The sequence below is a fragment of the Eptatretus burgeri genome, chromosome 6 (genome assembly GCF_056783735.1).
Source record: "Eptatretus burgeri isolate ZD-2024b chromosome 6, Ebu_testis_v1, whole genome shotgun sequence".
In the NCBI taxonomy this organism is placed as follows: domain Eukaryota; kingdom Metazoa; phylum Chordata; class Myxini; order Myxiniformes; family Myxinidae; genus Eptatretus; species Eptatretus burgeri.
In genome coordinates, this window is record NC_140966.1 from 11,016,957 (window position 1) to 11,031,126 (window position 14,170).

A 14,170-nucleotide genomic window follows, 5' to 3' on the forward strand; every position below is an offset into this window, starting at 1 on the left:
TCTCGGACGTAGATTAGCCAATACTTGCCATTGTACATATATGTAACAGAACCACTTGCATCTTTAAGAGGGAGGCGCTCAAATCAACAGTTATTGCCTTTTCGGATCGTGAGTAATCCTTCCATGTCACTTTAGTTGAGACCTGAACAGGATTGTAAACATGACATTTCTGGTTCCTTGAATTGTTCCCTTGTTTCTTGTGGTCCCACTCCCCCACTGTCAGTATGATGCCTTTTTAGCCTCTTCAACTCACTCTTCCTTAAGGATGTTATGGTTGATATTTATCGGGAAAAAAAAGATTTGCACCTTCAATATTCTTCACTTTCTCTTCAGGGCACATTTTATCGTCTAACCTCCTGACCTCAACACTGGTGACCCTCCATTATTTGCAAATGATTGGTTTAAGACAGAAATCTCCTCTAATGTAGCTTCAAACAGCTGATCGTCACTGTTCTCATCCGACAGATTCATTCGTTGTCAGTGAAGGAATATAGCTTTTCTCCATGATAAGCAGAGTATTGTTTTTTTTCTCCTGGGATGAAGTTTGTATGAAGAAACCGATGGACAAATGACAGTGCATACCTGATAACCACACAAAGATAAAGCAACTTATTGTTATTGCTATTCCATCAAATTCAAGATGGAAGGTTCGTATGAATATGGATCAAAGTAAAAAAAATAAACCCAAAATACAGTCCTGTACATGTCACATACCTATGAAGGGGAAGGAAGGAGAGGAGGGAAGATGACTTCTTACCTGGTCTCGCATTCTTTCGCACATTTCAGCAAATAGATGACTTCACGATAAGACTGTGGATTCCTTTGGTATTCAGCAATTAATTTATCAATTTCCTTTATAAAACCTGCACACACAATCCATTCAAGGCAATGCAAGTCAACATCCAAATTTATTTCATTTACGCAACTTGAAAATTATGCAAAGTACAATAGGCAAGGTACATTCCACATCATGGTCTCACGTAAAAATGTGAACCCCATCATCCTGATATCAAACAAGTTCACACTCCATTCGACTGTACTTTTGAGCACGTACTCTTCTTTGGCCACAATTAGTGAAACCTTCCACCGAAATGAAATTAGCACACGTTATATTGGTACAAACTAAACCCCACAGAGTTGGTTCGGATTTATTACAAATGTGTTGCCAGATTGAAACAGAATTGCATAAGCAAAAGGGATTATATTGATAAGTGGTATTGTGGGATATGACACTTCTCCACCAAGAAAAAAACTAATGTATTGTATTAATCATGATCATGACAACTGAAAGCCATTTCTTTTGGAAGGATGTTGTTATGGGCTTGTAGATTGAATACCTAATGTGTGGAACTGTTTGATCGGGCATAGCACCTTATTGCTATGTGAGACCAAACTCATTTTGTGAGTGAATGTGTTTGGCAGCCATGATGTCGGGCAAACCAAGAGAGGGTGTTTCTTTGAAAAGGTTTAAGAAATGGCTGTATGGCGAACGTCCTTGGTTAAATTACGATAATTACACACTTTTAAAAACTCAGTTGACCAAGAGAATGGTTTTTAAGATAATCAGTAATCATTCTATCCACTAACTATTTTTACCTCTGCTACCAAAGGTGGAAGGAGGTTATGTTTTCATCCCTATCTGTCTGTTTGTCTGCAGGATATCTCAAAAGGTTGTGTACAGATTCGGATGAAATTTGGTGGGCAGGTTGGGTGTGCGACAAGGACAAACTCATTAGATTTTGGTGACGATCCAGATCCGGATCCGACTACTAGAATTTTTTAAAGTGATTCTTCACCATTGAGAGATTGGACTAAAAACGATGTACGAGGTCCGTCTAAAAAGTAACGGGGCTGAGCCTGCTGTGTGCTCCACTTACACAACTTGAATGAACGGGTTGCGTCACAGTCTTTCGCAACATTCCAGCATTATATATGATTGGTGATGGTTGACTGCGCTTATTGTGTGATTTTTTTACAGGTCGTGCTTTACACGTTGTCTTGTCTGAGTCGTCGCGCTATGAGTCGTGAGCAGAGAGCCAATCTGAAGTTTCTTGCCAAGCTTGGCAAAACACCTTCCGAATCATTCGCAATGCTGCAGCAAGTCTACGGGGAAGAAACGATGTCACGTACATGTGCATTTGAATGGCACAAGAGGTTCAAAGAGGGATGGGAGGAGGTTGAAGACGATCCACGGTCTGGAAGACCTTCAACGAGCAGAACGGAGAACAACATCGAGCGTGTGAAGCAGATGGTTAGCAGACACGTGTGAAGCAAACACTGTCTGGAGCACCATCACTGAAAATCTCGAAATGCGCAAGGTGTGCGCAAAGATCATCCCCAAGCTGTTGTCCGAGGACCAGAAACAGCAAAGAGTCACTGTCTGTCAAGACATTATCGAGTGCCTCGAGGACGATCCAGACCTGCTTGGGAGAGTCATTACTGGCGATGAATCGTGGATGTTCGAATACGATCCCGAGACCAAAAGGCAGAGTCGTCAGTGGAAAAGTCCGGCATCACCAAGACCAAAGAAAGCAAGGATGTCGAAGTCGAAGGTCAAGGTGATGCTCATCATATTTTTTTGACATCAAGGGCATCGTCCACTTTGAGTTTCTACCACAGGGTCAAACAGTGAATCAATACGTGTACAAGGAGATCCTCCGGCGCCTCATGAGATCAGTCCGGGACAAGAGGAGGGATCTGTAGGAGAACAACGCCTGGGTGCTCCATCATGACAACGCCCCTGCTCACAGTGCCCTGAGCATCCGACAGTTTCTGGCGGAGAGGAACGTGCCAACTTTAGAGCAACCCCCGTATTCACCAGACTTGGCCCCTTGTGATTTTTTCCTATTCCCCAAGCTCAAGGGGGTGATCACGGGGACCCGATTTCCTGATGTGGAGGCCATCAAAAGGGCCGTGACGATGGAGCTCCGGAGGATTCCAGAAGAACCCTTCTGGGGGTGCATCGACGCGTGGAAGAAGAGGATGGACAAGTGTGTGAGACTGGAGGGAAACTATTTTGAAGGGGACAAGCTGTGATTTCAATATATTTTTTGGAATAAAATTTCTGTGAAGTCAGTCTCGTTACTTTCTAGACAGACCTCTTATAGCACGATATCTCAAAAAGTTGTGGACAGATTCAGATGAAACTTGGTTTACAGGGTGTGTGTGTGTGTGTGTGTGTGTGTGTGTGTGTGTGTGTGTGTGTGTGTGTGTGTGTGTGTGTGTGTGTGTGTGTGTGTGTGTGTGTGTGTGTGTGTGTGTGTGTGTGTGTGTGTGTGTGTGTGTGTGTGTGTGTGTGTGTGTGTGTGTGTGTGTGTGTGTGTGTGTGTGTGTGTGTGTGTGACAAGGATGAATTTATTCAATTTCGGTGACAATCCGAATCCACATCCGGATACGAGAATTTTTTCATTGGTCGAAACCCGCGATAATTGAGGGTTTACTGTGTCTGAAATATCCCACGTTATAAACAAATATACAAATGATAACACACCATTAGTGCAGATAAGGCAGGACAAAGCATTGGAGTGAGACATTTTTATAGATATAACAGGTGATAGCGAATAAAGCTAACTGAAATGCATTTATCTTTTGCATTAAAACATTGATGCAAAGAAAGGTGGTTTTGCCCATCCAAACTGCACCTACACCCCCACCTAAACAGTATAATGCAGAAACATCACCAACGATGGAAAACAAGCAATGTTGCAAACTAGATGATGAGGAGTGGGAAAACAAGCATAGAAGAAATGTGGAATACACGATTGTTAACATTAAATGATTAAAACAACAAAACAAAATGAAGTCAAAATAGAAACAATTCATTCCGCCACCATCAACATGCAAATACAATACAGCTGTGGAGTATGCCGTGCATGGTAAACCACTCATTACTGCAGTGTAATAATGTGTATATAGAGCCAAGGCATATCAGTATAGTCTACCTGATTAGTCACAACCATTTTCAAAACAAACATTAATTGCAAGATAGTGATCCTGCTTCACCAGAACACACAAGCAGTACTTTCCAACCTGCCAATCTTCTTACCAGTTTTGCTTGGTGCCCGTTTATTGAAGGAAATGCTTTGAGGCTGATTCTCCGTGACTGGAAAATTAAAGTTCAGCACTGTGAAAAACAATAAAACAAAGATAGTTACACTAATATTGTGAAAAGCAGTCATATCAGGATTCAAGTAACATACTTTACCAAATACACACACACACATATTTGTCTCTCTCTGTCTGTCTGTGTGCGTATGTCACCATTTTTCTCAGAGATGGCCAAACGGATCTTCGTCAAACTTTCAGAGGTTCATCAGGGAGTACCGCGGAGAGTTTTAGGCAAAAAAAATTTTCAAGTTTGATTTTTTTTTGCAATCGCTCTATAGTGCCAAAGCCTTTGTAGCTACTTCTTACTACAATTCACTGTCTGTCCGTCCGTCTGTTCCAAGGTACCGCAAAAACGGCTGAACCGATCACAAACATTTTTGGGGTGTGTAATCCTGGGACCCCTTGGAGTAAAATAGGCATAAATATAATAGCATGACCCACTTGACGGCTCCGGTAGGGAGCAGGTGCTTCTCGTAAAAGATAATATTAAATTAACCCTAACCCCATTCCTTAATGGGTGCAGGGAAGAGCTTTCGAGCCCACACAAAAAATACATTAAAAAAAACAAAATTTGATTTGTTCAAAATGCCAACAGGATTATAACAGCACCGGGCAATGCCAGGTATCCCTGATGGTGGTTAACAAAATGTTGCATATACATCGGAAGTGAGCGAGTGGAGTTGACATCACAAAGCGAGCGAGTGGAGTTGAATTATGACGGTCAGTTTTCCATCTACATATATATATAAAAGGAGCCAAGTTTCTCCGTCCATCATGTTTTATTCTGAAGAATTTCTGTTGTTGTACAATAATACAAATTATACAGTTGGGAAGGTAATAATAGATATACTTGGAGCAAAAATTTGTTCGTTTAATCACACTTACTATCCTGTTTAAAAAGCCCATGTTTCCGTGATTGAGGAAGAAGAAGCGGGATCAAGAGCTTTAATGTCGAGGTTCCAACGGTAACATTTATTATTCTACAGCAGCAGGAACTGTTTACAAAGGCACGGGAAGAGCACACAAAAGGAAATACAATAATACTTCTCAAAGCAATATAAAAACATGTAAAAGTACACGGAGGGAGCGCACAAACCACAGACAGCCACAATAACTGCATGCTATAAATAATCCTTTTTCGTGCGTTTCACCTCATTTTACATCCTCTGAGACTCAGAGAAAGATATACAATATGTTTGTGAAGTACAACATGCTGTCTTTAATAAAACCAGTCAGTGAAGCAATGGGAGACATGCCTAGTTCTATTAAAAAGAAAAAGAAGGATGGTTGAGCAAGGCTCATTTCTCGCCAAATAGTTCTGTAACCGGAACACACTATAATTTGATTGAAACCAACCACATTAATAGGAAAACAATGCAAACAGTCGTGAAGGAGAATTAATAACCATAAAGAGTGCAGTAAAGTTATTAAAGTAAGTACAAAGTAAGTACAGCACAATAATCCATACATGGGCATGAAACAGTACAAAGGCTCTTAAAAAAAATCAAAATGTACATCAATCAGCCAGTCATGCAAATGAAAATGACGATCTTTTCTTTGTAGCAGACGTTCTCAGAGTTGTCTATATATACAGTATATGCAAAACACCTCCCGACTTGGTGAAGCAGCAAAGCAGAGAATTATCATGTCTCACAACAGCCAAAACGCACAACCTGTGAGCAACAATGGCCGTCTGCCATCGAACACATTCTCTCTGCCTTGCTGCACACCAAACCGGAGGTGTAATGTGGTCGGGAATAAAAAATAAAACCAAGAAATGGATCTTCCAACATAATGTCATGCTGCGCATGGTCATCAGCTCCACTGTCCTTTATTTAGGTCAGGTATGGGAGCTTGCGCCGGAGCATTGCGTCGCTGCGTCCACTTTCCGTCAGTACTCTGGGGGGGGCTCCATCTGGCCATCTCTCAGGAAGATGCCTGGCCCACCCCCATCTCTTTGAGATGCCAATCAACCTGCTGCAACCATGAGGCATGCGGTTGTCCCATTGGCCTTCTCCATTCACAAGAATCCCTCGCTGAGAGAATCTGGTGAGGAGGATCAGCATCAGGAAATCGAGGCACATGCCCATATATCCGCAGCTGATGTTCACGGACTATGGTTTAATCATGAGAGGTGGGAAAACAATGCAAATAGTCGGGAGGAGGGAGGGAAAGGGGCAGGAGGACGGACCCGGCGGTGACCGACAACTCCGGGCATCCCTCTTCAAGAAGAACATTGCTGCTCGTCTCAGGTTTGCCAAGGATCACCTGGATGATCAAGAAGGCTATTGGAAGAATATTCTGTGGACAGATGAGTCGAAAGTGGAACTTTTTTGGCTAAAATGAGAAACGCTATGTTTGGCGAAAACCAAACACTGCATTCCAACATAAGAACCTCATCCCAACCGTGAAGCATGGTGGTGGGAGTATCATGGTTTGGGGCTGCTTTGCTGCATCAAGATCCGGACGGCTTTTCATCATTGACGAAACCATGAATTCTGGATTGTACCAGCAAATTCTACAGGAGAATGTCAGGGTTTCCATCTGTGAGCTGAAGCTTCACAGAAAGTGGATCTTGCATCAACACAACGATGCTAAACACACAAGTAAATCTACAACAGAATGGCTGAATCATACGAGCTTTTGCATTTTGGAATGGCCAAGTCAAAGTCCAGATTTTAACCCAACTGAAATACATATATATATATATATATATATATATATATATATATATATATATATATATATATATATATATATATATATATATATATATATATATATATATATATATATATATATATATATATATATATATATATTCCCTTGTGGTTGCTGTTGCAAGGTTTAGTATAGATTGGTGTGGATCTGTTGCTTGCTCCATGCATCAGTTGTTGTTTGCTTCTCTTTCCCAAACCCAAGTGTGGGTTCTTTTTGTTTTCCCCCAATGTTTTCTCCTTTGTGTTGAGATTAGAGAGAGGGAGAGAGAACACGATTATCATAGTGTTGCACAGGTTGATCCAGGAGCCTCCAAGTTTTTGAGGTCTACATTTCATCTGCAAGTTTATAGTTTAATCACTTTGCCGGCTGTTTTTCTCTTGTCCTGTATATACTGCAATTATCGTTACTTTCTTTTTTCCTTCACTTGCTGCTTCTGCTTACAGTATGTTTTTGTTTTTTTGTATGCACAGTCAAGGCTCGTGGAAGAGCTAGTACAATGAACTGATCAAGCCATAACAAACAGAGAAAAACAGGACACAAAACACGTATACATGGAGTGGACATATGGATACAGAAAGAAACTCCAAGGAGGGAAAACTGGAAAATTGGAAGGAGATTTGGGTGGGGATAACGAGTGTAAAAAAAGATTTTTGGATTGGGGACAACCTGACATGGTCAGATCAAAATCACTGAAAATTTGAGTATTCTAACCCGAATTTTCACCTAAATCAAATCAATTTGGCCTTGGTAGACACCCAACTTGTCCACAAAGTTTCGTCCAAATCCGTCGATAACTGATATACAGAGTGCTACTGATCCTTTGCCAGCTGTCCTTTGCTCGGTTAGACAAATCTATCTATCCATCCATCTATCCATCCATCCATTGGGACCAGGATACTCTGTGCAGAGCGTTGGTGCTGCCGAAGCAGTCTCCTTGGATATTGGGCACAATCCTGGACAGGTCACCACTCCGCCACGGGATACCAGCAAGCTGACACTCATTTTGCCGACCTCGGAAGGATGACAGGTCGAGTCAACCCCACCTGGTATTAATTCAACAGCCAAGCAGGATTTGAACTCAGGACCCGAGGATCCCAAACCCACCACCCTAACCATTAAGCCAACACCAGGCACCAAATCTATGTCAATCTAAAACTAGATATCTGCAATCACAAAGTAATTGCCAAGGTTAAGCCTCCATCAACTTGTCCTTGACCCAAGATCCAATGACGGCATTTTTTTTTGGACCGCAATATGACCTTGACCTTGACGTTCACATTCACAATTTAGGGATAGTGTGTAAATTTTATAAAATGTGATCTTAATCTAATAAATATATATAATTCCAGCAATGTGAGTTTGTGTGTGTGTGTGTGTGTGTGTGTGTGTGTGTGTGTGTGTGTGTGTGTGTGTGTGTGTGTGTGTGTGTGTGTCTGTGACCGCTGTTTCTCGACAACCACTGGTCCGATCTAATTGAAACTTACCAGGTATATTGCTGGGGCCCTGTGGATGTGCCTTTTCAAGGTTTGATATTAATCGGACAAGTGCTTCCCAAGTTATGGCCATTTGTTTACCAACCAATGACAAGACACGTTGCTGCGTGGGCGTGGCCGATGGGGAAGAGAACCTCAGCCACGTTCCCCATTACGGGTTACAACGTACGAATTCCGAAAAGTGATGACTTCATGTATTCTAATAATTTCTCGATTTCTTATGCGCATTTACAGATAAACACAATGCCCCAATCCAGTTGTCGTTTACGAAAGCGAAGGAACGGCCTGTGTGGTTGTTTTAAAGATTTTTTTTTCTTCTCTTCTCTTCTCTTTTGTGTTTTTCCTTGTGATGACATTGCAAAAAGGCAAAATACGTTGGCGCTAATTGAATAATTGGCCATTAAAACTAAATTGCGAATAATCGTAACTGCGATATGCGAACTTCCGGGGCACGCACGTACGGGCACGCGAGAGTGAAGGAACGGCCTGTGTGGTTGTTTTTGGCTCGCGGTTTGAAAGTTTTTTTGTTTTTTTGCACATACGGCCACGCACGTACAGGCACGCACTAGTATCTATAATTCCAGCAATGTGTGTGTGTGTGTGTGTGTGTGTGTGTGTGTGTGTGTGTGTGTGTGTGTGTGTGTGTGTCCGCTGTTTCTCGACAACCACTGGTCCGATCTAATTGAAACTTGCCAGCTATATTGCTGGGGACCTGAGTATGTGCCTTTTCAAGGTTTGATATTAATCTGACAAGTGCTTCCCAAGTTATGGCCATTTATTTACCAACCAATGGCAGGACACGTTGCTACGTAGGCGTGGCTGATGCGCCATTTAGTTACCAATGACAGGATACGTTGCTGCATTGGCGTGGCTGCGTCGGCTGGTGCGCGGTCAGCCGACGATGACGTCACGTGCCATGCCGGTTACGATGGGGATCGGTGCCTTAGTTACCGTGGTGTAGGAGTGGCAATGGTCAATGGCAGCGAATGTCATGGCAAGCAAAGACAGGGAGGTAAACTTGATTTTCATTTTAATTAACTGTGTGTGTGCAAGTATCACAGCAGTTGTTACTTCAATGCAAGCGATAATTCGTGGAATGCATGTGATCATTCCTATGGGCACGCACCACTTCCGGATGGTGATGACAATGTATTCTAATAATTTCTCGATTTCTTATGCGCATTTATAGATAAACACAATGCCCCAATCCAGTCGTTGTTTACGAGAGCGAAGGAGCGGCCTGTGTGTTTGTTTCTGGCTCACGGTTTGAAAGTTTATTATTTTTATATATTTTTTTGGTTTGCACATACGGCCACGCACGTACGTGCAAGCGAGAGCGGAGGAACGGCCTGTGTGGTTGTTGTTTCTGGCTCGCAGTTTGAAAGTTTTTTTTGTTTTTTTTTTTGCACGTACGGCCACGCACTAGTATATATAAAAACGAAAAGCATGGTGAGTTGGTGCGTTGGTGAGGCCGTGCAGCCGTCAGTCAGTCAGTCTGTGAGGACTATATGCCTATTAATCACATCCCAAAGACCCTTCATGTTTGAACGTTAATTCCCAAAGACCACGAGGACCCAAAAGTCCTCAAAGACCAAAAAGTCCCCGAAGACCCAAAAGTCCACAAAGACCCAAAAGTCCCCAAAGACGCAACCAAAAGACCCTGAAAATCCAAAAGACTCTGAAGACCCAAAGGTCCCTAAAGACAAAAGTACCTGAAGACCCAAACATCCCCAAAAATCCCAAAAGACCCAGAATACCCAAAAGTCCCTGAACCTAAAAGACCCTGAAGACCCAAAATGATGTAATCAGTCTGTATATCAGACCCTGAAAATACAAAAGACTCTGAAGACCCAAAAGTCCCAGAAGACCTTGAAGCTCCAAAAGTCCCCAAAGACCCTGAAGACCCTTTTGACCTAAACACCATTTAGACCTCTTACACCCTTCAGACAGATTAGTCAGCTTTGACCCTTCACCATTTCGACCACTTGGACCTTCTTATATCACAAATAAATACAATATCACCAATATTACAAATATTACAAATAAATTTGTGGAAAATAAATGTTTGTAATATGATTGGTATAAATCATGCCAACACAGCAAATCTGTGACGTCAATCTCTGCAACGACGTGTGGAGAGGTGAGCGTGGCGAGCCGAACGACGCTGGTATCCCCATAAAACTCAAAATCATGAAAATCGGACGAAAATTATTTTTTCCACACTATTTTTGTTAATTAGGACACAATCCCAAAAAAGTATGTCAAGGACACCAATCAAATATCAGGTGCACCAGTGCAGGTACGTTGTTGATAATTGTGATGCAAAAACATCTTGGATGGGCCAAGCGGTCTGAGGTTCCGTATTGGCAAAAATTGAGCAATGACAATAAATAAATAAATAATCTCGTTTTCTTTATTTTTTGGACAGCCATTTGACCTTGACCTTTAACTCGGAGGGGTATGATGTAAATCAAGTGTAAACGCGCCTTGCTCTTGGCTATATAGAGCGGGCAATTTCATTCTGATCGGACAGACGTTGGCCGAGTTTGGTGGAAAATGTTAAATTTGTCGATAAATTCGTAATGACCTTAAAAATTAGGTCAAGGTCAAAAATTCTCAAGCTTGCATACTTTCGTTGTCACATCTTTGCTGTTAAATTTCATTCCGAAAGTCCTAGCCAGCTTTGCGATACAGCTCGGAAATTGGGAATGCAGGAAGAAACAAAAAAGAAATTTTAAATAAAAAAGTAGCTCCAAATGGTGTTTAATGACGTCACCTCCTCGGTTGTCCAAGAAACTCAGTGGTACCATTAAAAATGAGGGTTGGTAATCGCAGAAACAAAGCCGACATCAGCATCAAGCCTTCCACTCTCTTATTATAGGGGAAGGCTTAATAAAATCTCACACACACACACACACACACACACACACACACACACACACACACACACACACACACACACACACACACACACACACACACACACACACACACACACACACACACACAGACACACAGACACACACACACACACACACCCCCTGAGAGAACCTCAGGTTTACCTCGACTCGACAAGGTTTACATTTACGTTATATTTATTACAGGTAACACACACACACACACACACACACACACACACACACACACACACACACACACACACACACACACACACACACACACAGACACAGACACACAGACACACACACACCCCTGAGAGAACCTCAGGTTTACCTCGACTCGACAAGGTTTACATTTACGTTATATTTATTACAGGTAACACACACACACACACACACACACACACACACACACACACACACACACACACACACACACACACACACACACACACACACAGACACAGAGACACACACACACCCCTGAGAGAACCTCAGTTTTACCTCGACTCGACAAGGTTTACATTTACGTTATATTTATTACAGGTAACACACACACACACACACACACACACACACACACACACACACACACACACACACACACACACACACACACACACACACACACACACACACACACACACACACCTTACTAAAACACCATTACCTCAGAGCTGAGTGGAGAGAGAAGGTTTTACCACAACATGTAAAGGGAAGGATAATTACTGTAGTTAAATAGAGAGTATTGTATAAACTCCAACCGATCGAGTTAGTAATTATTTTATCCTATTACTAGCGCGTGTTACCTTTTGGCGGGAACAGAAGATTCTCCATTGTTCGTGTTCCCTCGCTGTAACCCTGCCCTTTGTCCCGATGAGACATGACCGCCACTCCTGAGGAGGATGTCATTTCAAGGGTTCGCCTGGTTGGGGTTTACAAGGTGAGGAGAAATGAGAACTCACAGGGAACACACACAAAACACACCCCCACCTGGACGAGGACGAGGACGAGGACGAGGCGGACCTTGGTAGCATCGTCATGGTTTCAAGTTAACATTAAATACCACAGGAAATTTGCCTTTTATTTTAACCCTTTAATGCAGGTCCAACGTTACTGTCATTACCTGGTCATCAGTTTTGTCCTTGCGAGTGTAAATATACCACAGTTCGCTTTCACCAAAATCATTTTGAATCCTTTTTGCGCCAATTTGGATAAACGAACCGTTGGGACGTCACTCCCTCAATGGTGCGTTTTATAAAATGACGTTTTCTTGTTTTGCATCGCACGTTTTAACGTTTACATTCGTTAAATGGTAAACATGCCCGAATACTGCTTCTGGAAATACAAAATAAACGAAGTTAAACGAAACGTCACTTCCGCTTGAAACGTCACTTCCGCTTTATATTAATTATATATATATTTTGTCCAGTTATGAAGAGAACCGAATCCGCAACAGACAAAAATGGCCTGATACATGATAGATAGGATTAATATAAACTAAAGCGATCTGAGCTCCCCGATATTTTAATAAATAAGGCGGAAATGATCGGTTCAAAAATACAGTACTTACTGTACGTTATATTTATTAACGTCATAGCAACACAAACGAGGTAAAGGAATGAAAAATTCGTGTTTTCTTTTACAGAAAGTACAATGACACAAATTCCATGTATGTACGAGCAAGGCAATGGCCACAAATCAGCCGATACTATAAATCAGCGTAGTCGGGGGAGTTGTTTGACAAAGAATGGCAGGAACGTGCCCCCACCCCCATCCCCACCCCCATCGTATGTGGTATTTTCAGGACACACAAACTCGCGAGTCCACACATTGGCCGTCGGTACAAGGAGCGATGATGTTCATTACCACAGGCAATGTTCAATGTGGACACGAGATGGCGATATTACACCCCGAACGGAGAATAAGTTTGGAAAATGACAAGTACATATATATATATACATATATATTGTCAATGATACACTGGATTAATTTAAGCAAATTCACATAATTATATCGCGTGCCATGAATCTTCTTCTTCATCATCTTATTATTCCTCTTCCTCTTCTTCTTCACAACCACCACAATATCCCACTGTTCTTGTGAGGTCCCTGGCCCGAGTCTTAACGAACCGGCTGGCCACGTCTGACGTCGACTAGTTAAGGCAGGAATTTGGAATTCAGCCATGGTGCCGGTGATAGCTCGCCTCCTCTTCACGAAGAAGCTACACTTCAAGGTGCACCAACGAATGCTCGCAGACGGGATATAATTATCCGTTTAACCTCCATCTGAGGGACGGCACACACAGACACATTGATGAATCATTCTGCACGTCAACTCCCATCAATCAACATCTGAATTTGTTTTGTATTTGGTTATTGTTGAAATATTTCCTCAAAAAAATTTTTAAAAGCAAAATAACGATTCAACTTTATTGACTTCACATGCTTGTTGCAGTTGTGTGTGCATCGAGAGCAACAATCTATCACTCGAACCAGATGTGTTCTAGCTACTTCCATGTCAAACAAATGAAGGTCAATTGCATGGCAGCCGAAGCACACGCATGACATCTCCACCCTTCCAAAAATATATATATATAACTACAATGGCACTCGGTGGAGAGCACACCTCCGCTACGTAATACCTGATCCACAAGATCATATCTGGCACAATACATTTTTAAAATATCATGCTATACAGAACTGTATCTTTTTTGGCCCCATCTCTCAATGGTGAAGAATCACTTTAAAAAAAATTAGAGTAGTCAGACCCGGATCGAGATCTTCAACAAAATCTAATCAGTTCGTCCTTGTCATACACTGAACCTGTCCGCAAAGTTTCATCCGGATCCGTCCACAACTTTTTGAGATATCCTGAACACAAGCAGAGAGAAAGGGGTGAAAACATAACCTCCTTCACCTTCGGTGGCAGAGGGAACAAGAAAAAGAG

At 42.1% G+C, this 14,170-nt stretch overlaps 1 protein-coding gene across 2 annotated transcripts in view; it reads right to left on the reverse strand.

Moving 5' to 3' along the window:
• Positions 1-12,615, reverse strand: part of DTYMK (deoxythymidylate kinase) — a 33,667-nt gene extending 21,052 nt beyond the window's left edge. Inside the window, exons 1-4 of one of the 2 annotated variants that reach the window (XM_085883979.1) lie at positions 12,348-12,615; positions 12,031-12,146; positions 4,046-4,123; positions 758-863 (exon numbers count right to left, since the gene is read on the reverse strand). In XM_085883979.1, the coding sequence (XP_085740105.1) occupies positions 758-863; positions 4,046-4,123; positions 12,031-12,146; positions 12,348-12,409 (362 nt within the window). In that variant the 5' untranslated portion in view covers positions 12,410-12,615. Of the gene's footprint in view, positions 1-757; positions 864-4,045; positions 4,124-12,030; positions 12,147-12,247; positions 12,280-12,347 lie in introns of those variants that run through there. The other variant, XM_085883980.1, reaches the window with a different exon arrangement.
• Positions 12,616-14,170: the final 1,555 nt, after the last annotated feature.